Source organism: Pipistrellus kuhlii, unplaced genomic scaffold (assembly GCF_014108245.1).
Source record: "Pipistrellus kuhlii isolate mPipKuh1 unplaced genomic scaffold, mPipKuh1.p scaffold_m20_p_3, whole genome shotgun sequence".
NCBI lineage: Eukaryota > Metazoa > Chordata > Mammalia > Chiroptera > Vespertilionidae > Pipistrellus > Pipistrellus kuhlii.
This window is the reverse complement of record NW_023425529.1, coordinates 61,112,843-61,138,542: the sequence shown is the minus strand read 5'-3', so window position 1 is coordinate 61,138,542 and position 25,700 is coordinate 61,112,843. Positions and strand designations below refer to the sequence as shown.

Below are 25,700 nucleotides of genomic sequence, written 5' to 3'. Positions count from 1 at the left end.
TTGATTTTGTACAGAGAGGAAGGGAGAGAGATAGAGAGTTAGAAACACGGATGAGAGAGAGTCATCGATCAGCTGCCTCTTGCACACCCCCTACTGGGGATATGCCCACAACCAAGGTACATGCCCTTGACCGGAATCAAACCCAGGACCCTTCAGTCCTCATGCCGACGCTCTATCCATTGAGCCAAACCGGTCTCGGCAAGGATATTTAGCACTCTTTATAAAATGCTTGCATATATTAATTTAACCTTCTGTCTGACTATTCACTATGTTATGTGCATAACAGCAAAGCAAGTTTTAATCGTCCAATGCATTCTAATTTTCGAGCTAAAAATATAAAAACCCAATGTGCTTTCTAGGAATATCACAGCTTTCTGACAATAAATATATCTGTAAATAGAAATGTGTTTTAATATGACACATCCATCCAGATTGAATTCTTTATACTGATAAAGGTGCACTTTTTAAAAGTAAAGTTTATACACCAGTTTTTAAAATATAGAATAGTAGGTCTGCACACTGTCTGGGGACATTTAAGTTTGAGAACATACAACATTCACAAGCTCTATAATAAATTTAATTTTAAAATACCATAGAGATTATAAGAGTAATAAATTAACATGTATTATAATATATTTAAATATATCAGACATATTTTCTAAATGTGAGGCTAAAGGATTCTCACCATGAAACAAGATGTCTCAGGAATGAATTATACTGCAATTAGAATTATACAATAATTCAAATATTTCATGGTTTTATTCCAGGTGTATTTATATTTAAAGGAAATTTAAAACAATTTTATAGAAGTAAAGTTTTCTTGTCCTACTACAATTATACATGATTTGTAAATCATTTTTATAACATATTCAGGATATAGGGGGTTTATGATAGCAATTCCTTCAACTTGGGAAAGTTTGATAGATTGCCAGAGAAAATTACATTGCTAAAACTTTTTACTCTTTACATTTCCATATATAATTACAGTGATAAATATTTAATAAATAAATAATGTTATATTTTAAAAAAAGATAAAATAATTTTGAGTTTCATAAACATGGCAAGATCCATCTTGGTAGACTTTTTAAAAATCTAATTCTATTATCCAGACTTTTATTCTAACACAAAATGTTGTGCTTTTCTCCCTCATATGTCACCTTTTATTTACTCACTCAATTATGAATGATTAAACTCAGTTTCTACCTGGTATTCAATATCTTCCACTTATCTCTAAAAAACTTCCAAGCAAGGTCCCGGCCATGTGGATTTCGAGCTACATGGATTATGACGTCAATTGCATCTTGATCCAGCACTACCTCAGAATTCAGTGACAGATTCAGAAGCCTTGAAGATAGAATTGAAGGGAAAGTTTTAGTCCAACAACTTAAACATTTTTATAAAATTTAAAAAAAGTATATGTTATAACTTATCATATTCTTCAAGAGAACAGTCCAGGGTAAACTTTACTAATACCAACTTCACAATAGAATAATTTTCTGGCTATAAAAAAGGAAGAAGATCAAACTCATATATGTTAATTAATAGATTAGTTAAATTTTCAAAAATCTTGTGGGTGGAGAAATCATAATTCTGGTTTGATGATGCAAACTTACCTTTAAAATTCTTTAGAGTAAACATTTCCTTTAATATCAAAATATTATCCTACATGTATGGGTAAAAAATAACTTTAAAAAATCAGTTAGAAACAAAGACATATCTTTCAAGTCAACTAGCTTTAGTTATCTTAACACATCATTTTCCCTTGGTTTTAGGAATCTAGACCTATAGTAATTAGCATATACCCCAGGAAAGAAAACAACTTCAGAACAGTTTGATTAATGAAGAATACTTTTATTACACAAATACATTTGACCATTAATTGACCTACCTATTTAATAAATTCCTGTCATCACTGCAAGTTAAGGCTTCTAATAGTATTTTCTTCTCAGAAACTGCTGTGGTGGAGTGGAATTTCATCCATATGAATTCCCAGACATCCTCATCTAGCAGTGAAACTCCGGTACAGTAGACAATGTCTCTGACATTTAGTGGTATTCTAAAGAAGCAACCCATGTGCATTCTGTTAATTAAAAGCTTGATAGTATTGAAAATACAGATGCTGCTTTAGTACAGGCAGTTTAAAAAAGTGATTTTGTTAATCAGATTTTACCTGAGAGAGAATAATATCATACCCCTAACAATATTCAAAACTACTGGTGACTAAATTTTAAAAATAAGATATTTTCTTTAAATGTAATTTTGAATGAAATTTTTCTTTCCACCTTTGAAACTATATCTAAACAAAACCCCCCAGAAGTAGGGTGTTTTATATTTTCATCAACATTAATAGACTCACCAAGCAAAGATTTGCCTTCGTAATTGCTAGACGTAAAAATGTTACAAAAGCACCGGTTGAAAAGACTAATTTGGATTAAACAGAAGTATTTTGTCCTAAATGTTTAGACAACTTTTTTAAAAAAATTATTTTTCTCAAATAGCACTCCAAATTTTAGAACTTAGAAGATTATTAACATAGATAATAAACAAAATATATGTCCCAAATGTTGGGAAAGTGGAGTTTATTTGCCTATGTTTATATAGGTGACCATGAAAATACACTACATTTTTACTTTGACTCCAAAAGAAAATGTTGCAATGGGAAACTTGTAGGTTTAATAGATCTTCGTTATTTATTATTATTTATTTATTTATTTATTTATTTATTATTTATGGTGCAAGGAATTTATTGGCAGGATCATGGGTGGAGGAGGGGGCAGAGAATCAATGGGAGGCTAGAGAATTAGATCAGGCAGCTGGTATCCAGGGAAGGGTATGTGGCTGAAACATCACCTCCAACCCTGGCATGATAGTTTCAGTTAATATTCAAAACCTGGCTATTTATAGGGTGTAAATTATCATGTGTACTTTGATATAGAAAAATTGTAATAAATATTGTTCTTTCAAGGTCCAATATATACCCTACATTTAAAAAACTCAGTCCTCTAAATGAACGCTCCAATATTTAAAAAATGTAAAATGTATTATTGCTTTGTGTAATATTCAGTAATTGGTTATTACACGTTTTTATGATTTTAAAAGAGCTAATAATAATGTGCTTTCTCTGAATAACAAGGTGAAAAAAAATTCTTCTAAAGATTTGGACTTTGATGGTTAAAATACTGATATAACTAAAAGAGTATTTGGGGAAAAAAAGGAAAAAGTGTCCTTATGACTAAGTAAGATGATCTTGTTCTGTTAAGAAGCTAAGTAGGACTACTAGTACATTCAGGATATTGAAAATTATGTATTAGGGTACTATATATGCAGAGTTATTAGAAATCCTATATAATAAGAAGGTAATATGCAAATCAACCAAACGGCGGAACATCTGACATGCACTGACCACTAGAGGGCAGACAGTCAATGCAGGAGCTGTTGGTTGTCAGTGCACTCTAACAGTGGGAGCACTACTCAACCAGAAGCCCTGAGCCTGACTCACAGCTGGCAAGCATAGTGGTAGTGGGGGGAGCCTCTCTCACCTCTATGGCAGTGCTAAGGATGTCTGACTTAAGTCTTAGGCCCATGCAGGGAGCGGGCCTAAGCCATCAGTTGGACATCTCCTGGGGGCTCCCGGACTGTGAGAGGGCACAGGCTGGGCTGAGGGAACACCTTTCTGAGTGCAAGAATTTTGTACACCAGGCCACTAGTATCATATAAAATGTATAGTTCCCAGAAATACAATAGCTAAAACTGTAAAGTATTTTGAGAAAAGTTACTTTAATTTTGCTAACCAAAGCCATTTTTCTATTTGTTTGTTTGTTTGATTAATTTGTTTTTTTTTTAATAAAACAAAACAAAAGGAATATAGACATCCAAAGAAACCGGCAAACAACTTCACATTTCTCCTGTTTTTCCTCTTAACCCTGGACTCCCTTGAAGAAAATACCAACAATTGTCTTCCCAATGGTAATGAAACCTTATCTTCCTGCTCTGTGTATGACCTGCCTGCCACCACCTTTTTGAAGAAAAGTGTCAATCCTGGTAAATACAACTAAAGATTGCAAAGATGTTTCCATATTCACTAACTTTAATAAAGTTAAAACGTCTAGTCTTTCTCTAAATCAACAGCTAGGAAAGATAAATCGTTACTTCCAAAAATTATAGGCTACAGAGCACAACACTGTATTATTGTCATGACTTTGGCCAAGCGATCAATATAAATATTTGCAAGAAATAATGATAAAATGTCTACTATGATCATCAACTCATCAATCTTTGCATATTTTCTTAATGTTAGTCCTAATAATAACAGTTTACATTCTAACAGAAGACTCATTAAGCTGGTTAATATACCAAAGAGAGTACAGGAACAAAGCCCACTGAATTAGGTTGGTTACTACCTATGAAATCAGTCTCCAATATCAACGGTTTCAAGTAGAAGAGTCAGACAGAAATATAAAATAGGCAAAAAGAAAAAGTGAATATTAAACTACGTTCCTTGGAAATAACTTGGATGCCACATACTATAGTTACTAGCAACAGTCCATATTCTTGTTATTCAGTACTTGCTACTGGCTGCTGCTGAACTGTGTAAGATGCATCTAAGTGAATGGATTGGCCATTCCAAGCCCTGCACACTGGTTAAAAGGGCATCCAAGATACAAAATAAAACTTCTGCACAATACTATTTCTCAGGTCACACATCTTATTTTACTTAGGCTATACAATAACATCATGATGTCTCTCTTATAAACTTTCTTTAGCAGGAGAGGAAACCTGCTTTGAGAGAGGGTATTTTGGATGATAGCATCTAGCTAGTAAGTTGAGAAGGAGGATGATCTGTACATGAAAGTCATTCTTCTTTACATCCGCTTAGAGATGGCTAATATGAATGAAAATAAGGCCTATTGATTTCTATTGGTAGCAATATTCAAATTATTGTCACTGAATTCTGATATGCATTGTTTAATATAACACTATCTGATAAAAAGTAAAATGAGAAAAATGTTTAATTAAAAAAATAGTATATCCTTTTAAAGAGTATTAACACCAACCCGTAGGCCCATACAATGGCTGCAGATACCAATCATCCAATCCATACTTCTATTCGTTCTGAACTGGCCACAGATGTCACCTCTAACCTCTTTTTAAATTATTTTTACACACAGCTTAGTCAGTCATCTTTGAGACATATTGGTAAGACTGTTTCTTTTTAACTTCTTTATTGATTAAGGTATTTGTCCTCATCCCCCCATTCCCATCCCAAATCCGTCCCCATGTATGCCCCCTCCATCCTGTTGTCCGTGACCACTGGTTAGACTCATATGCATGCACACAAGTCCTTTGGTTGATTTCTCCTCCTTATCCCCATCCTCCCCTACCTTCCCTCTGAGGTCTGACAGTCTAATCTATGCTTCCTTGACTCCGAGTCTGTTCTTGTTCATCAGTCTATGTTGTTCATAATTTCCCCTAAATGAGTGAGATCATGCGATACTAGAAATTCACTTATAAGAACCGAACTATAAGACATATTGGCAAGGCTGTTTTTCCAAAAATAAGTGCCTACTCTGTTCATGGAAGTGTTCCTTGTCAAAATGCCACCTCTGATGACTGAAAGGATATAGGAAATCTGTATATTGAAGGAGCTGCTGCATGGCAAGCTGGTCATGCACAAAGCCAGGGGAATAAACATGGAAAGGGAACCCAGCAATCAAGTGTTCCAAACGAGTCCAAATCCAAAAGCCACCGATTCATTCTTTGTTCCAATCTTAACTGAAAACTCAGTGCATGGCCTGCTAATTCTGCACATGTTCTATGACATTCCTGGGTCCACCTCAGAACACTTAAAGGCATGTGGGCACTTTCATTACTGCTGGTGATTGTCTGGTGAATTACAGTGGGATGTCTTCTTAAAGATACCCCATAAAAGTTCCCTGGTCTGTTATCCCAGGTTTGTTATCAGAAAGCCAAGTTGTCACCATAATTGTGAGCTTAATATTTTGTTTTTTAACAATTTTTTAAATATATTTATGACATATAAAAACAAACAAACATTAAGCTCACAGTTATTGAGTGGATTAGATGACAGAGTGAGCACCCTGAGAGAACCTCACAAAATTTGTCCTGGACAAAGGAGGCCTTTGAAAACCAAGCTGCCCACAATAAGGGCAGATTCCGTATCTGAAGCTGCAGCCACAAAGAAGAGAAAGACTGCATAATTTGGATGTGATCTGCAAGAAACTGCAGGTCAAGTTTCAGGCTTGTCAGCAGCTGTTCCTCTGTGCATAGCAGGTGTATCAAATTTGATTACTATGAAAATGGGACACATATGTTTACATGTATAATCTAAAGCCAGTTTACTGATGGTCCGTTGAAAAACAGACCTCAGTCTCAGCTACAAATCCCCAAACTCTCACGAAAGAAATGGCTCTATTAGCAGATGCTAGAATATTCATATTGCTTTAGGCTCATACAGCTCCTGAGAAGAGCAAGAATGGAGTTGACTGGTGGGAGAATACTGCCCTGATTTTACTTTTCCTTTCCCCATCCACTCCTCATCTTCCTCATCACCCACCAGCTAAAGAATAAATATGTAGTTTATAAGATTATTGTACTCCCCACGGAAAATAAAACAAGATTTGGGAGCACTGCGTTTGCCAAGGAACCTTGGTTCCCAATGATTTTCATTGTTATTGAAACCCCCCTTTGCTGCTAAATTTGTAAAGATATTCTAATAACATTTTAACAAAATAATTGCTCTGGGGACAGTTTAAGATCTCATTGTATAAACAGAGTCATTAGGAACAAATGAAAAACCTCATTTGTTTGTAAAGCATGAGCTGATAAAGCCACAGAACCCATCATTATGAATGGTACAAATGACTCCTGTGAGATCCCCGATGTCAGGATTGCCGGGAGAGAGGCTCCTTCTTGTGAGCATGGAGATTGTTTATGAAATGTGAATATCCCCGTGTTCATTTCTATTTAACTGCTGCCTCGAAAGTGAACCCTTTGATGGAATTTTATCACCTGGGAAGGAAAGATGTGCCTGTTTTTCTCTAGGTATAGTATACATCATATGCACAAGCAGAGTCTAGTCTAGCTACCTTCATAGGAGATAAATGGGGTAATCTTCAGGCAAAAGGAAGTACCTTTATTTTTGTAGGGTACTATCATTGCAGGAATTATTAGCTAATTAGTGTAACAACTATATTTTAAATTCCATTCTCTATTTAAATAGGATCATGACAGAGTTCATTGGTATAAACAAGTTTTAAAGCATGCTATTTCATTATATCATTGTAAAATAAATTATTTTTGTATTTTATTAATATGTTTAACCTGTTTTATATTGACAAAAGCAAATGCCTAAAAACTAAATATTTGGGGTAGAAGTTAAAAAATAAAATAAGTAGATACAAAAGTAAAGGCATGCATCTTTTAGGAAAAAAATTATTGAGTTAAATAATGCTGGTGAAATGTAACTGATATTTTAATTCATAGTAAACTCATACTTTAGTTATTAAATGGAAAATTGTGAAGTAGATTGATAAATTAAGGTAAGTAATAAGAAAAATTTCCAAAGATTTTGCTATGAAAATTTTTGGTACTGTATTGTTTTTATCTGGTAAAAAAAATAAAATAAAATAAAAATAAAAAAATCAGATTCATCTAAAATAAGGGACTTTTTTAAGTTAACATAAAAATAGCAGCTAAGATTGATAACATAGGCTAATATTTAATGATGTGGAAAACATATTATTTAATATAATAAATACATTATTAAGGACAATATAATACAATTGTGTTATATTTAAAAAAACATAATGTGTATTGTTAGGAGGAAAAAAGGTAAAGAAGGTAACATTCACAGCATTTACCTCTGGTTCTGGGGATTGTGCATAATTAGTCTTTGTTGTTGTTGTTTTTTTTAACTCATATATCTCAAATTTAATAATTGAGTAGCTTTCATAATTACTTTGAAAATAAAATAAATGTATAATTCCAAAGGTAGGATTCTGTTACTATTAAAATAAAATATATTTTGATATAGAAAAATGCTATTGAATAAGATGTAGAAGTAATTCTGATGATATAGTTAAAATATTTCCCATAGGAAACTATTATTTGCCAAGAGAAAAACTACTTTAAAATATAAATTTTGACCACTAACTGCCTGGAGGACTGGACAAGTCAAGGTCATTGCTTTGGGCTTAATTTTTCATCCTAATTGGGCAGGGCTAAAGTACATGAGTTCTATGGTTCCTCCCTGCTCTGATAGTACAAGATTCTTTTTATTAGCAATTGCATTAACATTGAAATGTGGTTTTAATTATTTTCAAAGACAATGAGAAAATTTTCTCAAATCACTAGCTTCTCTAACAGCACTTCTCTTTCAGAGGCACTATTCATCCTATTGATATAAGTATGGCATACCATTTAATTAATTTTAATTAATTTGCAGTTAATTAATTTATTAATTCATTAATCTAACAAGAAATTAAAAGACAGCTTTGGTTGAGGCTTCTTCCCCGACACTGCAAATCTTGTCCTGCCTTATAAATACTAATATTAACTTCTTCCAAGGCAGACAACCTGTGACTAGCCCAGCTGAGTGGCCCAGTTGGTTGGAGCATCATCCTGTACACCAAAAAGGCTGTGGGTTTGATCCCTAGTAAGGACACATACCTAGATTGCCACTTCCTCAGTCAGAGTGCATATGGAAAGCAAATGATCAGTCTCTCTGTCTCTCTCTCTCCTCTCTCTCTCTCTCTCTCTCTCTCTCTCTCTCTCTCTCTCTCTTTCTCTCTCTCTCTCTCTTCTTTCCCTTTCAAAAATCAATGGAAGCATAGTGAGGATTAAATAAATATCAGACTAAACAAATAAACGGCATTTACGAATGTTGACTCTGTTTTAATGTCTCCTACCCCCATCTCTTAGCTTATCCCCATTCTTTAGTCTCTTGGCTGCTGCTAAAAAAGCCATCTAGAATAAAACTTAAAGTTATTTAGAAGAAATGTGCTACATTTTGTACCTAGGTATCAGTTTTCTCATCTAGAAAATGAGATAATAATTCCTCACAAATTATTACAATGACTAGAGGTTCAGCTCAGCCTGCCCCCTCAACCATCAAGGACCTCTTGGGGGATGTCTGACTGCAGGTTTAGGCCTGACCCCACAGTCAGACAACCCTCTCCCAATCTGAGACTGTTGGCTCCTAACCGCTCACCTGCCTGCCTGCCTGGTTGCCCCCCGACTGCCCCCACTGCTGGCCTGGTTGCCCCCCATATGTCCCTCTGCCAGCAAGCCTGGTCACCCCATTTACCCACCCTGCTGGCCTAGCCACACCCCAACAGTTAACCTTGCCAGCCTGGTTACCCCCAACTGTCCCCTGCCAGCCTGGCCAATCCCAACTGCCCTCCTGCCAACCTGGCCTACCCCAATTGTCCCCCTGCTGGCCTGATCACCCCCTTACTCCCCCTGCTCGCCTGGTTACCCCCTAACTGTACGGAGAAAGTCGGACATCCGGAAGATGTCCGGTCACCCAGTCTAATAGCGTATTATCCCTTTATTAGTGTAGATGAGATAATGTTTATTTAGTCTTGGCACAGTGCCTGGTTTATATCAATGGCTCAGTATGGGCTTTACCAAAATGCTGTTCATAGCCAAGTACAAGGGACAAAAAAGATTGCCCTCAATATGTGTTAATGACATTCCTACTTCTCTTTATTTTTATTCCTTTATTATTCAGACTTGATGGCAACAAATACTCCTATCTTCCTAAATGAGTTCCAGACTGAAATAAAAACAAAAATAAAGCTTTTAAATAACCTCACTAAAAGTGAATGAGCAATTATAAAAATCATTACTGACAATAAATCTCGTTTAATGCATTACAATAAAATATTCTTTTACCAGTGAAGTTATACCTGACTTTTCTGCTATACTTGTCAATGAAATATGCCACTGAATCAGTATACAAACCCTGGAAACTTCTATTTTGAAAGTATACAGAGGTCCTCCTTTTTCCCCATTAACCTCTTCCAGCCCTTTTCTGTCCTACCCACCCCCCAGGCCCTTACCACCCCATTGTCCAGATCCACAGGTTATGCATATATGCATAAAAGTTCATTGGTTGATCTCTTCTCCCCCGCCCACCCTCCCTTGCCTTCCCCTGAGGTTCAACAGTCTGTTCATGCTTCCATGACTCTGGGTCTATTTTAAAAAAAAAATAAAATTTTAATATATATATATATATATATATATATATATATATATATATATATATTGATTTTTTTACAAAGAAGAAGGGAGAGGAATAGAGAGCTAGAAACATCGATGTGAGAGAAACATGGATCAGCTGCCTCCTGCACACACACACACACACACCCCCCCGCTGGGGATGTGCCCACAACCAAGATACATGCCCTTGACCGGAATCGAACCTGGGACCCTTCAGTCCACAGGCCAATGCTCTATCCACTGAGCCAAACAGGATAGAGCCCTGGGTCTATTTTTGATCATCAGTTTTTGGTATCTCTCCAAGTCCCCTGGCAAAGGAAGGACAGAATCCCATGTAAAAGGTACAGTCCATGACCAGGGGAGGAACACTGGACAGTGATGCTGTGAGCTGGGTACTGACATGAAGCAGCGGGAGCTGCTCTGGTTCCAGGGAGCCCTCTCACCAGTGTCCATATAGTGGCTGCCCAATCCCAGGAAAACTTAAACATATTTTATGAGCACCAAAGGAAAAGGCAGCTTTCAAGGAAAAGGCAGTTCAAGAACCTGTCTGCGTGGCCCTTTGGTGCTCAAAAAATAGAGTTGAAGAAACCTGGTGGAGAATAGACCAACTATGTTTAAAACTACTGTTTTGAAATGATGTTCAATACTTCTTTATATTTTAATTGTGCATATTTGTAAAGAGGCATGTGTTGCTCTTTTTACCTGAAAGACAAAAGGACTGCTGGGAAGAGGGAGTCATTTTAACTCTTAATGTTCTAAATATATCAAAAGTTGATATTTTAAAATAGCTGCAGTACTTTAAAATGGCTTTTATAATTAAAATAAATGTACTTTGAGTGGGACATTCACTTTACATAAGCTAAAATTACATGAAATTATATTTTATATAATTTATAAGTCCCATTTATGAAGTATTATTTCTACTGGGTGGGAAGGGAAAGTTATGGTAAGGGCTATCAAACCACTTTATAAAATATAATTGCTAAAGCACAAAATAGATAGAAAACCATTTAACCCAGACAACCTAAAAAAAATAGAAGACAAAAAGAAGGAGACATCAAAGAAAAGGTGGAGTCCTGGAAGATGGCTCTGTTGGTTGGAGCACTGACCCATGAACCAGAAGGTCATACGTTCGATTCCTTCTTGGGGCACATACCTGGGTTTCAGGTTCATTTCCCAGTCAGGATGCTTATGAGAGGCAACTGATCAATGTATCTATCTCATCTATCCTCTCTCTCTCTCTCTCTCTCTCTCTCTCTCTCTCTCTCTCTTTCTCCCCCTCCCCTCTTCCTTCCTTCTTCTCCTCCTTCCTCCCTCTTTCCCACCTTAAAAAAATATCAACAAAAAAGAAAAGGTAGAAACACAGAAAGAACACAAAAACCACAAGTGAGAAATGTAGAGAAGCCAAAATGACAGGAAGGCATGACAAAGACTTACAAAAAATGGTAAGAGGGGCGGGGGGGGGGGGGGGAGAAGCAAAAAGTGAGAGGAGAATTGTGAATTGACTTACCTACAAATATTTTGGGCATGAATTTTAAACACATTCAACTGAAAAGCCTAGAACACTGTTATTTAACATTTCACAACACAGAACCCTTATGATATACAAAATCAATTATACCTCAAAGAGCTCAAAAAAAAAAAATCTAACTGCTTTGGCACAAAAGTAAAAAAAATAATGACTCACTCTAAAACAGTGAACAGCAGGGTACTTGGTATAAATAGCTCTAAGAGCATAATTAATTTAAGACTAAATAGGTATACCACTGTAGTAGAAGTTCTGAAAGAGCTTATAAATTGGTGAACACACAATACAATATACAGATAATTTTTTTTATGAAATTGTACACCTGAAACCTCTATAATCTTACTAATGTCATCCCAATAGATTCAATGAAAATTAATAAAATGATTACTGAGGTCAATGAGGCTGATTCTCCAGCCTGAGAAGAATAAACTATAACAATTTATGTAATTTTTTATTTAGATTTTAGGTAATCTAAAAATAGATTTTATTTTGGCGAAAGTTTTACCTTTTCGGTATGTGCTTATGTTTGTATGTATGTGTGTGTCTGTTTATTAATCTACATGCATTTCTGCAGGTTTCATAGTTTTAACTGATAGCTTCACCACACAAGAAAATGCTGTGCCTTTTAAAAATAGAGAAGTATTCTTATTCATATCAAATCCTCAATGTTTCTATGGTTTCACTGAAACATATTTTGACTGCCTCCTCCCCAGTGAAAAAACAGTGAAACTCCATGTATATGTCAAGAAGAAGGATATAGTTTAATTTGATAATTAAAAATAGTGCTGAAGAATCTATCCTATTATAGAAGGGAAATTTTAAAAAATCTGAGTTCTGATAAAAAGGGGAATGGCAAGAGTGTATAAAAGTTATCAATAAGCTTTAAAAGGCATATTTTGCATTTAAAGATGATATGACTGAGAAAAACAAATATTATTATTGACAAGAAATTACAAGTCATCAATTCTTTCTCAGTTTCAGTTATTTTAATATATCTAAATATTATATTCTTGTCAAAAAGTACGTTTATAGTTATGAATACACAAAAGAGTTTATTTTTGTATTATTATAATTATTTATTAATTGTTATATTATTTTTCATACAAACAACTATAAACCTACTTTTGGTTCATCCTGTGTCTATCACTCAACAATATTTGATGCTTATGGGACATTTTTCATCAACATTATTACAATGTTAAGTAAAATTATCACACTATCATTAGAAAGAAGAGTAATGAATTATTTTCTCTTTCTTTTTGAGACAGAGATTTTATATATAAGGAATCAGTCCTAAGTCTTAATCATAGCAGGGAAGATAAATACAAAGGAAATGTTGATGTGTCTGAATGAATCTCAGTGCTAAGAGCAATGGTTATGTTATTTTGAGAAAATGTGGAGGGAATGTCTTCTTTATAGTGGTTGGTACTATTGTAGTTGCAATAAACCTTATACTCCATCAATCTGAATCCATCAGTATAATCTACTATCTGTGAGTAAATAAAAATGTTTTGGAAGCTGCAAATATTTTTGTTGGTGCTTCAGCTCTGGCTTAGTGAATAATAATGATGTTTACTACTGTATGTTATCAGCATTGCTCCCTGCTTTGCCCATGTAAACCTATATTCACTTAACTCTTGTACTGTGATAAACAGTGTTTAAAATGGAACAATTTTACAATTAATGGGCATATCTTGTGATAGATGATACAAATATTTAATAGTGTTAAGCCTCAAACTGGTATAACATTAGGCAAATGATACTAGCATGGTAGAATTACTATTGGCAGAAATGGGAGAAAAGTCAGTTGAACTGAAAAGGGGAAAATTTTAAATTAAATCAAGTCATCTTTAAAAGCACCCTTCTATAAAAATTAAAACACCTTGAGAAAATACTATTGACTTTTTGACTTTACACATGACTAGTAATTAATTTTTTTTTTAAGTAAAATGTCAGGAAAAAGCCAAAAGTGTTGGGAAAAGGAAAATAAGTGTATAATTATTTCTGCATTTTAAATTAGAATGTAAAATCATTAATGCTTTATATTACAAACTATATCTATACTAATGAAAAAAGTAACATGCTAATTAGACCAGGAGACTTCCCGGAGACCTTCCGGACATTCTCCTGGACAAAGCTGGGGGCTTGGCTGGCCTGCAAAGCACCTTCAGGCCCTCATCCAGGAAGTCCCACACCCTTGCCCAGGCCACCCCACCTCCAGTAGGAACCCCCATCCTGATGGTGGTGTGGATGGCCTGCAAACAGTCCTCATTCCCTCAACCAGACTGGCCATGTCCCCAGCAGGGACACTCCACCCCAATCAGGGTGTGGTGGCCAGCCTGCAAACTACCTTAGGCCCCTCACACAGGTCAGCCCCGCCCCCAAGAGGACCCCAACCCTAATCTGGGACCTACTTCAGAACAGACCAGCCAGTCCCCACCCGTGCAAAGGCCTCTATCTATACTAATAAAAATGTAACATGATAATTAGACTGGATGTCCTTATGGACAAAACCATGATGGCGGAGCCAAGGAAGAGGCAATTAGGGGTGATCAGGTTGGCAGGGGAGAGCTATTAGGGGGATCAAGCCGGCAGGCAGATGAGCGGTTAGGAGCCAGCGGTCCAGATTGCAAGAGGGATGTCTGACTGCCAGTTTAAGATGACATCCCCTCAGGGGTCCCAGATTGGAGAGGGTGCAGGCTGGGCTGAGGGACACTAACCCCCGTGCATGAATTTCATGTACCAGGCCTTTAGTATGACTATAAGAAAATGAATAGCAATATGCACTAACCAGAATTATATTACCTCTTGAAGAAATTAAAGTCCCTGCTGGACCAAAAGTGAATTAAAAATGCATCCAGATTAGTCTCTCAAGTAGGACATTCAATCAAATATTTATTCCATAATGGATTGAACTGAGTTAGCATATGTTGAATTCTCTGAATGCAAAGAAAAGTAGTAATTTCAGAGTGATTCCAGAGAAGTTTTGGGAGAAGAGAGATAATAAAGTCCTTTTGTATATATAGGTGTAGACATTACTTAAATAGTATTTTTTATTTATTTTGTATTTTATATTTATTGCAGGTGTATAGCATAGTGGTTAGATAATTGTATAATTTTCCAACGATTTTAGTAACCACCTGGCACCACACATAGTTATTACAATATTATTGACTACTAGAGGCCTGATGCATGAAAATTCGTGCACTTGGGGAAGGATCCCTCAGTCTGGCCTGCGACCTCTTGCAGTCAGGGACTCCCCGGGGGAGTGGGCCTTAGCTGGCAATCAGGAATCCCTCTAGCAGTCTAGGAGCCCTCAGGTGAAGTCAGACTAAGGGCTTAGGCCCACTAAGCTGTCAGTGGGATATTCTTAGCACTGCCAAGGAGGCAGGAGAGTCTCCCACCATTACTGCTGTGCTTACAGCATTCATCCTGGCTTGTGGCTGAACAGAGCTCCCAATGTGGGAGTGCACTGATCACCAGGAGGCATCTCTTGAATTGAGCATCTGACCCCTGGTGGTCAGTTAGCATCATAGTGACCAATTGTTCTGTCCTTAGGGTCAATTTGCATAATACTCTTTTATTATATAGGATATTCTTACAAGTAATCTCATTAATTATTGTATTACTAGAGGCCCCGTACATGAAAGTTGTGCACAGGAGGGTTGGGGAAAGGTGTCCTTCAGCCTGGCCTGCATCCTCCCGCAATCTAGGACCCCTGGCTCCTAACTGCTCACCTGCCTGCCTGCCTGATCACCCCTAACCGCTCACCTGCCTGCCTGCCTGCCTGCCTGATCATCCCCTAACCGCTCACCTGCCTGCCTGCCTGCCTGCCGGATCATCCCTAACCATTCTGCTTGGCTGCCTTATTGCCCCTCACCCTTCTGCCTGCCTGACTGATCACCCCTAACTGCTCACCTCCTGCCTGCCGGATCATCCCTAACTGCTCACCTGCCTGCCTGATTGCCCTTAATCACCTCTGCCTCAGCTCCCACTGTGGCAGTTCCATCCGGAAGGGCATCCAGAATGACATCCTGCAGGTGGTTCAGATGCCCTTCCAATTAGCATATTATGATTTTATTATTATAGATTTTCCATATGAACATCTGTAAACCTACTTTTGGCACGCTGTGCACAGTTGAAACATTGTTAATAGAGTACTTCATGTACTCTGTGACCTCCGCTTACATAAATATTGTCAAGAAATCATTACTGGATATGAAAAAAAAATCCAGTTTAACAAAGAAATTCACAATAAGATTAATTCAAATAGCAAGAACACTTATTGTATTTCATATATATATTTTTTTAATATCTAGCTTTCACAAAACACTTCTGTTTGGTACCATACTCCTAGCTCAGAAGTACGATCCCCTAAAACTTTGATGAAGGAGCGTAATCAGTTAACCGGGATTTTTACTCTACTCAGCAAAGAAAAGCAAAACAAACAGATTAAATAAAAACGTTTACAAATTTTCCAAAATATGTTCTTGGTTTACCGCAGATTCTGCCCAATCAGCTAAACTTTTTGAAAGTAACAAGATTTTAATATGGAGAAATGATAGGGAGGAGGAAGGCCATTTTTACACACTGTTCCTCCTGTTTCATATCTCCTTTCCCTCTTTGCCTAGTAAACATAGAACTTTCCTGTAGACTGCAGGTCAGTTGTCACTCTGCAAAAATGTCAATCTCACTACCAGGTCAAATTGTCCTTTTCACATAAATCTCCCTTCTGGGTCCCAATGCGGTTAACATCTTACAGTATATCTGATCAGCCTCCATCAACCACTGGACTGCAAGCTCCAGGAAGGCAGAAACTATTTCCTTTAGCTCAGGGTTAGATTGCCACTTGGTGCCTTTTAGTATGTCAGGCATGTGGCAGAAACAAAATATATTTGCTACTCAAATCAAATGTTCTAAGAGTCTGAATGAATACTACTTAACTAAATGAAGTAGACTTGTTACACTGGAAAAATGAGCAACACTAATTTATTTTAGAAACAAAGCTAAAATTTAAAAACCAGATATCCAAATGTGGTCTGGGAGCCAGGCCCTGTGATGTGGCATCCATCACAATGAGAAGTGCAGTACCTTAACAAATTTCATTCTTTAATTTTAAAGAACTAGAGGATAAAGTGATAATAAAATGTCAATGATGATGACATTTTTGGTGGTAACTGTGACTCATTCCAGAAGTTCCCATACCTCTGTTTGCTTTAAAGGTGCTCATGAGCAATTTCTAAGACTATAGGCTGGGGTTATGCAGGCAGCAATTCATAACAAGGTGACTGGCTATAAGTGTAAAAACCTAAGTGACTGAATGACCAAATGACCGAATGAATAAACAACCAATTGACTGGTCACTATGACATACACTGACCTCTAGGGGACAGACACTCAGTGCAGGAGCTGCCCCTGGTAGTCAGTGCTCTTCCATAGCTGGAACACCGCTCAACTGACTGACAGTACCTAGACACAGGGCTCACAGCTGGCCCCCGCAGCCTGGAAACCACAGTGGAGCGACAGTGAACCTACTGAGCAGCGGAAGTGGCAGGCACAGAGGGCCAGAAATAGCAGGAGCGGCAGGCAGAAGCAGCAATTGATGTTGGCCTGCCGGTTTTGGTCTGATCTCCACAGGCTGAGGGACTCCACCAGTGCACAAATCTGTGCCTTGGGCCTCTAGTTGAAATATAAAATTCCTAGGATAGAAAGCTGACAGGAAGAAGGTGACAATCCTTATTATATATTACTAGAGGCTCAGTGCATGAAATCGTGCACAAGTAGGAACCCTAGGCCTAGCCTGGCCTCTGTCACATGGCCTCTGCCACCCTGTGACACTACATGAAGCTCCCCACCTGAGGACACTCCACGATGCTCATGGCCGCTGCCCCTCAACTGCTCCATGAGGCTTCCCCCCACCCGCCACTGCTCCATTAGGCTCCCCTGACCCTCCACTGCTGAGTGAAATTTCCCTAACCTCGCAACAGCTCCATGAGGCACCCCACCACCCTGCCACTGCTCCATGAGACTAACCCAGCCCTGTGTCTGCTCTGCAAGGCTCCCCTGCCTATCGACTGTCCCATAAAACTCCCCCTGCCCTATGACTGCTCCACAAAACACCCCCCCAGCCACTGCCACTCAACAGTGCCCAGTCATTCCCTGCTGCCTCACTCCCTCATGATGAGCGGCTTGGGGGCCTGGAGAAGGGACTGAGAGATGCTCCATGAAGCTCCTGGTGACTGGTCATTTGGTCATTACAGCATTATGACATTATGGCCACAGGCCTTTCATAATATAGATAAGCATCCTAATAAAAGAGTAATATGTAGATTGACCATCACTCCAACACACAAGATGGCTGCCCCCATGTGGTCAAAGATTCTGCTCCCATGTGAACACAAGATGGCAACCACAAGATGGCCAGTAGGGAAGGGCAGTTGAGACAGACCAGGCCTGCAAGGGAGGATAGTTGTGGGTGATCAGGCCAGCAGAGGAAGGCAGTTAGGAGGTACCAGGCCTGCAAAGGAGGTCAGTTGAGAGGGACCAGGCCTGCAAGAGAGGGCATTTGAGGTCGATCAACCCTGCAGGAGAGGGCAGTTGGGAGTGACCAGATTGGCAGAGGAGGGAAGTTGGGGGCAAACAGGCTGTCAGGGGAGCAGTTAGACATCAATCAGGCTGGCATGGGAGTGGTTAGGGGGTGACCAGGCTGGCAGGTAGAAGCGGTTAGGGGCAATCAGGAAGGCAGGGGGGAAAGCAGTTGGGAGCCAGAAGTCCTGGATTGTGAGAGGGCAATTGGACATCCCTCAAGGGGTCAAAGATTAGAGAGGGTGCAGGCTGGGCTGAGGGACATCGCCCTCAAACCCCCCCCCCACCCCCTGAGCACGAATTTCATGCACCGGGCCTCTAGTATGATATAAATAAGTAAAACTATGTACCTTCCATTAGGTTATTCACTATGTTTTCTCCTCTCACCTAAAATGTTCTGTTACAAGAACATGTATAATGGAATTCACACACAGTGTGATGCATCAAGTTCTCTATTAACAATGTCTCAACTGTGCACAGTGTGAAATAAAGAACTAGACAAACAAACCACAGTGCAGGATGCTGTATTACGTGTAATACAGCACGTAAAAATGTGAGCTGCTAAAAATACAGCTTAATCAGTTTTAAGCTATTTAACATTAACCATTGAGAATATAAATACCCTTTGTAGTATCCTTCATAAACTCTTAGAAAATTAATAATTAAGTAATTTCTGATATTCTGATAGGGAACAGACAGTTTTTATGCCAAGTGTTGGTAGGTGGTAAAGAGATACATGACTTGTAAAGGCAGTATTGATGAACATAGTAAAATAATGCTTTGAGTAAAATAGCTTAATACACGTAAGAAAATTATGAGAGCTATTTTGGAACTAAGTTATAAAATGCCTGTTTTATAATGCAAAATAAAATGCAAGTGGTTGTATTTTTAGTGGGAAATGAGTTAAAGTAATATTAAAAGTGGTATATTGCCAAGGGATATCTATAAAAAAATAAGTTCTAGACATAAATTTAGAATATCTACTAATTTTACACATCTGTATCTATATCATTACATAAACAGATATAATTCTTTGCATTTATATTGGAGAGAATTAATGATATATGATAAAATATATGCTAATTGGTAGATGAAATAAACAATTTTTGAAATACTAGGTAAGTGTCAATCTTCAAGTGCCATGCTCATGGCACCCAGCTACTCAAGGGTGTGATTTCTCAGTTCTTAACCTTGAATCCTCTCCTTATGGTGTATTTTCTACATAGGCAATCTCATATACCTGCTGTTCCTTCATTCCTGGCACAATGGTCTTCAGAAAAGGCAATTGTTCCTTGAGGTGCAAGGGAAGGCTTTTCAAGGAGAACCTAAATATATGGATAGTGTTAAGGCAATTAAGTTCCACACTTTAAATCTATATAAATAATATCTTTTCATAAAAACCCTTCCCCCACGTTCTCTTACTTTCCATGAGGTGTATTTCTCATTTGCTTATCTTATATATTCTGAGGGTGCATTGCACTGTAGTACCAAATAAAGAGAAAAAATTAAATATTGATATTGACCTCTGGAAAAATAAGCTTTCAATTTCTAAAACTTTATTGCTCCCATAAAAATTTGAAGAATAAACTAATTAAATTATCAGGTAATAATTTAAAAATTTTAGTGATAGATTACTGTGTGATTTCTGTCATAAAACTTGGAAAGATTTTGAAGAATTATATTACATTGCTGAAACAAAACGCCTTCTATTCTAATTTATTTATTTTTATGTACAAGATTTCTCAATACTTTAGTCTAAAATATGAATGGAACGAATGTTGAAACTTTTATCATTCTAGCAGTAATATTTATCTGTGAATATATAAGCTAATTGAGAAAAGGCCAATCCAATTTTTACTTTTGTACGTAATAATTTTTATACTTGGAAATTATTTATCAAAGTTTGCAATGCATTTTATTTAAAAAAACAAGATTCTTGATGGAATAAAAGGAAATCAAACAAAAAAAGAGATATTCAGAATTTGCAATGTTTTTATGTTGATCAATTCTATACAAATAACAGTTGTAATGAAAACCTAATTAAGAAAATAATTTAATAAGATTTTATAATGATATGAAAAAGTTGTTTGTCTGTTGTGTGTGTTTTATATTACAGAGAAGTATGATATGGTTATCCAAAAGATATTTTCAAGCAAGATATATTATATTAGAATACAATTTGATGAAAGAGAAAAGAAAACTATAAAATGTGTGACTATGTTAAATGACTAATGGTGGCTATAAAACAGATATGGTGGCTTGATTCCATTGGGTGCTTTAGATCTTAAAATAATTTTATTGAAAAATGTCTATTTATATATGCTAGAAGTTAAATCCTTACAATTATCTTTAGGTATTAATGAGAGTTTTAGAATTAGACTTTAATATGTTATTTTAAGAAATTCACATGCATGAAAGTTTGAAGCCTTTTGGATTTTTCTAGTGAATTGTCATTGATACCTTTCTCTTATCTTTTATATGCAAACAATCATTGTCTACTATCACGCTTCCTTCCTCAATCGTGCTCAAATACGTCTACTTCTCATTTCCACCACCAGCTCTAATGGCTAGAAGTCTTCCCTGATCTTGTCCAGTTTCCACATGACAGTTTTTCAGATCTGAGTTTCATTTTTAGTGTTGTGTCACTATTATTCTTTGCACCTTCTGCTTCCCTCCAGCCTTCCCACCTGCCCCTGCACTTAATCTGTAGAGTCTGTAATCTGTAAACAGCTAGTTACTAATAATAGGAATGGAGCCAAAGGGAGGCCAGCCATTCTAGGCATGCCATTTGTGCAGCTTCACCAGGAACCTGCAATGTCATACTCCCTAGGGAACCACACTGGCTTAAGGGGTCCAACAAAAGGGCGCTGAACCCATACATAATGAATTGGGGTGACTAGGGAAGGTGGCTGTCAGTCAAACCTGGGAACAGAGATCATTGGCCAGAATGGGCAGAGCCCAAACAAAGGAGCTCTCTTTCCAGGCTCTTGGCTCTCTTGTTCCTGCTTCCTTCCATTTGCCCTTCTGGCCCAGGCCATGCGGATCCCACACACAATGGACTAAGGGACTACAGCTGGAAACACAAAGCTAGCTATCCTGATGCTGGACTGGACACTGCTCCAATGTGGAGCCAAAACTCTGACCACCAGCTTTGGGTTTAGCTCTGCTGAAAGCAAAATGGGGCTTCTTCTATAGCAGGACTGAGGGAAATGGGACCTTGAGAACACAGGGATTTGATTCCACTGTAATAAAACTTTCTATAATATCTCATCCTCCCAGGATAGTCTTAGAACATTCATTTTCTAAGGATATCACAAGAAGCCCACTCCTGCTAACAACCAGGGCAGGTGAGGGCCTCTCCCCACCAATAACATAAAGACATGAATCACATATTCTCAATGCCCAGCAAGTAACAGGGCTGTCATTGAATGAAGGAATGTTGCCTTCCAAGTGTCTAGCACAGTGTTTAACACATCATAGCTTATATATATATACATATATATACACGTATATATATGTATATATATACACACATATATATATATATACATATATATATATACATACACACACACATACTCTTTAAACATATCATGAAAATGAACATATATCCTTTAACTATATAATAAAAAAAGAACCCAAAGTGGACACGATGTCAGATGATTTATGTGCATGCACAGTGAGTATGAACTTTTGGACTGTGAGAGCTCATGTGACTACCGAATATTTGGGGGCCATGTCCTTGCTTTAGAAACAAGGTCGAGATTTGGAGAAGCTGACTGTGTTGTTAAAAGTCACAGCTGTCTAATGACAAACTGGAGCAAACCTAATCCCTCACCCCAGCTCCCTGGGGTTTGGACAGCCCTGTCCTTTCTGTTACTCCATACAGACTCTCTGCTGTGTTCGCTTGTCTGGAAAACATCGATGCTGGTAACAGAGCACTAAAATGTGCCAGGTCTGGCTGGTATGACTTTAAGTTATTATTTACATGATTGATTTGAAGTAGGCTAATATATAGTAAGAAGGATACAAAAAGTGATATAAAGAACAAAGGGCCACAATAACTTAGAAACATGGGCAGTAAGTTAGGATCTATGTTTCGGGGGAAGAAAACATGAGGATTCTGGACCATGATGGAAAGAGCCCTTTCTGCTTTCACCTTTATGTTCTCACATAAGAAAAGCAAACATTAATGGACAGAGAGCAGACACAAATGAGAGGAGCATAGTTGGAGGTCTGTACCCTGGGAAATAAAAAGACCTATGTCTGATGGAGGGATTTGTGCCATAAATATCAGCTGTAAAGGGAGGAAAGAAAAGAAAATATTTACCTTGAAGCCATAAAAGGCAGTATTTCTTAAAGCAAGGTTGGGGGGGAAGAAAGGGCAAATGTCCTCATGCTTCTAATTAAGAATCTCTATCATGGTATTATCTTTTATATTTTATGTTATAGGTTACATCCTTATAGTCTCAACTCATAGAAAGTGGTCTAATTTTGAAGGCACTTTATAAATGTTTTATACTGTTCTATTCTCTACTGTCCACATTTTCTCATTTAAAATATGCCATCAGACTATCAGACCTCAGAGGGAAGGTAGGGGAGGATGGGAGTAAGGGGGAGAGATCAACCAAAGGACTTGTATGCATGTATATATGCCTAACCAATGGACACAGACAATAAGGAGGTGAGGGCATGAGTGGGGCAGGGATAAGGGAATAAGGACAAATGTGTAATAACCTTAATCAATAAACAAATTTTTAAAAATAATAAAAAAAATTAAATGTACACTGCCCATGATGGAGGTGTGGTAAAAAAAGTTACAAGATAATTCCAAAGATGATTAATGTTTTATGATTTCTTATAAGGCTCAGATATCATTTGGCATTCCTTTATATTGGGTCGGCAACTAAGTACTTGCGGGTTTCACACACATATGGCTTCAGTTGAATTTTTAGGTTTGCAGACGTAGTACAAATGTAAAACACATTTTGTTATTTGATAGTTGGCTATTCAGCTGTTAATCAGTAAAAAAAGTTTTTTGATCTGTTTTGTAGTTTTCGTTTGGCGTTCGTTGAAAAATGGAAAATCAAAAGGAACATTTTCGTCATATTTTGCTTTTTTATTTCCGCAAAGGGAAAAACGCATCGCAAGCTCATAAAAAGTTATGTGCTGTTTATGGTGACGAAGCCTTAAAAGAACAGCAGTGTCAAAATTGGTTTGCCAAATTTCGTTCTGGTGATTTTTCACTCAAAGATGAAAAACGCTCTGGTCGTCCAGTTGAAGTTGATGACGCCCTAATCAAAGCAATAATCAATTCGGACTGTCACAGTACAACACGTGAGATTGCAGAGAAGCTTCATGTATCACATACATGCATTGAAAATCACTTAAAACAACTTGGCTATGTTCAAAAACTTGATACATGGGTTCCTCACGAACTGAAAGAATCACAGTTAACGCAACGCATTAGCAGCTGCGATTTGCTAAAGAAACGTAATGAAAATGATCCATTTTTAAAACGACTGATAACTGGCGATGAAAAATGGGTTGTTTACAACAATATCAAGCAGAAAAGATCGTGGAGCAGGCCAGCTGAACCAACTCAAACAACATCAAAAGCTGATATTCATCAAAAGAAGGTTTTGTTATCAGTTTGGGGGGATTACAAAGGAATTGTCTACTTTGAACTCTTATCACCCAACCGAACGATCAATTCTGATGTCTACATTGAACAACTAACGAAATTAAACAATGCAGTTGAAGAAAAGCGGCCCGAATTGACAAATCGAAAAGGTGTTGTATTCCATCATGACAATGCAAGGCCACACACATCTTTGGTCACTCAGCAAAAATTAATGGAGCTTGGTTGGGATGTTTTGCCACATCCACCATATAGTCCTGACCTTGCACCATCTGATTACTTTTTGTTTCGATCTTTACAAAACTCCTTGAATGGTAAAAATTTCAATAATGATGATGATGTCAAATCGTACCTGATTCAGTTTTTTGCTAATAAAAAGCAGAAGTTTTTTGAACGTGGGATTATGATGCTGCCTGAAATATGGCAAAAGGTCAGTGATCAAAATGGGCAATACATTACAGAATAAAATTATTTAGTTCCATAAAAAAATTGTCTTTAATTTTTAAAAAACCCGCAATTACTTAGTTGCCGACCCAATATATCTCTCATGACTTGTGTAGTTAGTAACAATTATCGCCATTTTCAGATGATAAAACCAAATGAGTTTCCTAAGGTCATTTAGTGGAACAAGTGCAATTTGATCACCAGTATATCTGATTCTGAAGACAGTAACCTTTCCCCACATGCTTCCCAAACTGTGGCCCCAGATCAGCAGCAAAACCAGGTAACTTGTAAATATAAATTCTTGGCTTCCATTCCACCAACTGAATCAGGATTCTGGAGGTGGAGCCTAGAAACTGTTCAATGACTGTTATGCATGATCAGAATTAAGTACCAGAGGCTTATTCCATGTAGCTCAACCTACACAAAATTACTGCTTATACTCACCACAAAAAGTACCTGAGATCTGTTGGGTATCTTTATTGTTTTGTCATTTTTGAGCAAACATATATTACTGATATATGGTAATTTGAGATACCACCACAAAATCACTTGCAGTAAGGGTGAGAGAGCAGGCAGGCTGAGGTGGAAAGCCCAGATCCACCACTTAATCTATACTAATAAAAGGGAAATATGCAAATTGTCTGTCACTTTGCAACACCCACCAGCCAATCAGGAGTGAGTATGCAAATTAACCCAACAAAGATGGAATGGCCCTACCTCCCAGCAGCTCCTGGCCTCTAGGCAGCATGCATGCAGGCACTGAGTAGCCAGGTGGGACTGGCCGCCTGCTATAAAGAGGAGGGTGCCAGAGGAAAACTGGTGCCAAAAGCCAGAGGAAAGAAGGCCTATTGCACAGGCCTCTAGTGTTATAAAATCTTGTCAAGTTGCATAACTGTGAGTTTGGAATTTGTCTTCTGTAAAAATGAAAATAAAAATGATAAGCTCACACTCAGAAAGCACTTTAGCCCAATGTCTAAAATTAATAAATACTCAACAAAGTAAATGTAGTTTTCATTGTGATTATTATTGTTAAAGATAATAATATTAGTAACATTTAGTTAATTGCATGAGTAGTAAGGTTTATGTATTATGTATGTTGTAAAACTCCAAAGATGCTCTTTTCTTATAATTTTTATCATGGAATGGACTTAATTTTTCCAAATTCAAAAAAAAATTTATAATTTGTTTCAATTCAATAAACATTTTTATGATCCACAATGTACAATGTATTTTGTTGTTTCAGTTATTTAAGTACAGTGA

At 37.3% G+C, this 25,700-nt stretch overlaps 1 protein-coding gene across 1 annotated transcript in view; it reads right to left on the bottom strand.

Annotated features, from left to right (window-relative positions):
* TRHDE (thyrotropin releasing hormone degrading enzyme) overlaps positions 1–25,700 on the bottom strand; it is a 370,535-nt gene that overhangs the window by 9,662 nt on the left and 335,173 nt on the right. The window contains exons 16-17 of the mRNA XM_036456184.2: positions 1,889–2,056; positions 1,204–1,344 (exon numbers count right to left, since the gene is read on the bottom strand). Coding sequence (XP_036312077.1) covers positions 1,204–1,344; positions 1,889–2,056 — 309 coding nt within the window. The remainder of the gene's footprint in view (positions 1–1,203; positions 1,345–1,888; positions 2,057–25,700) is intronic.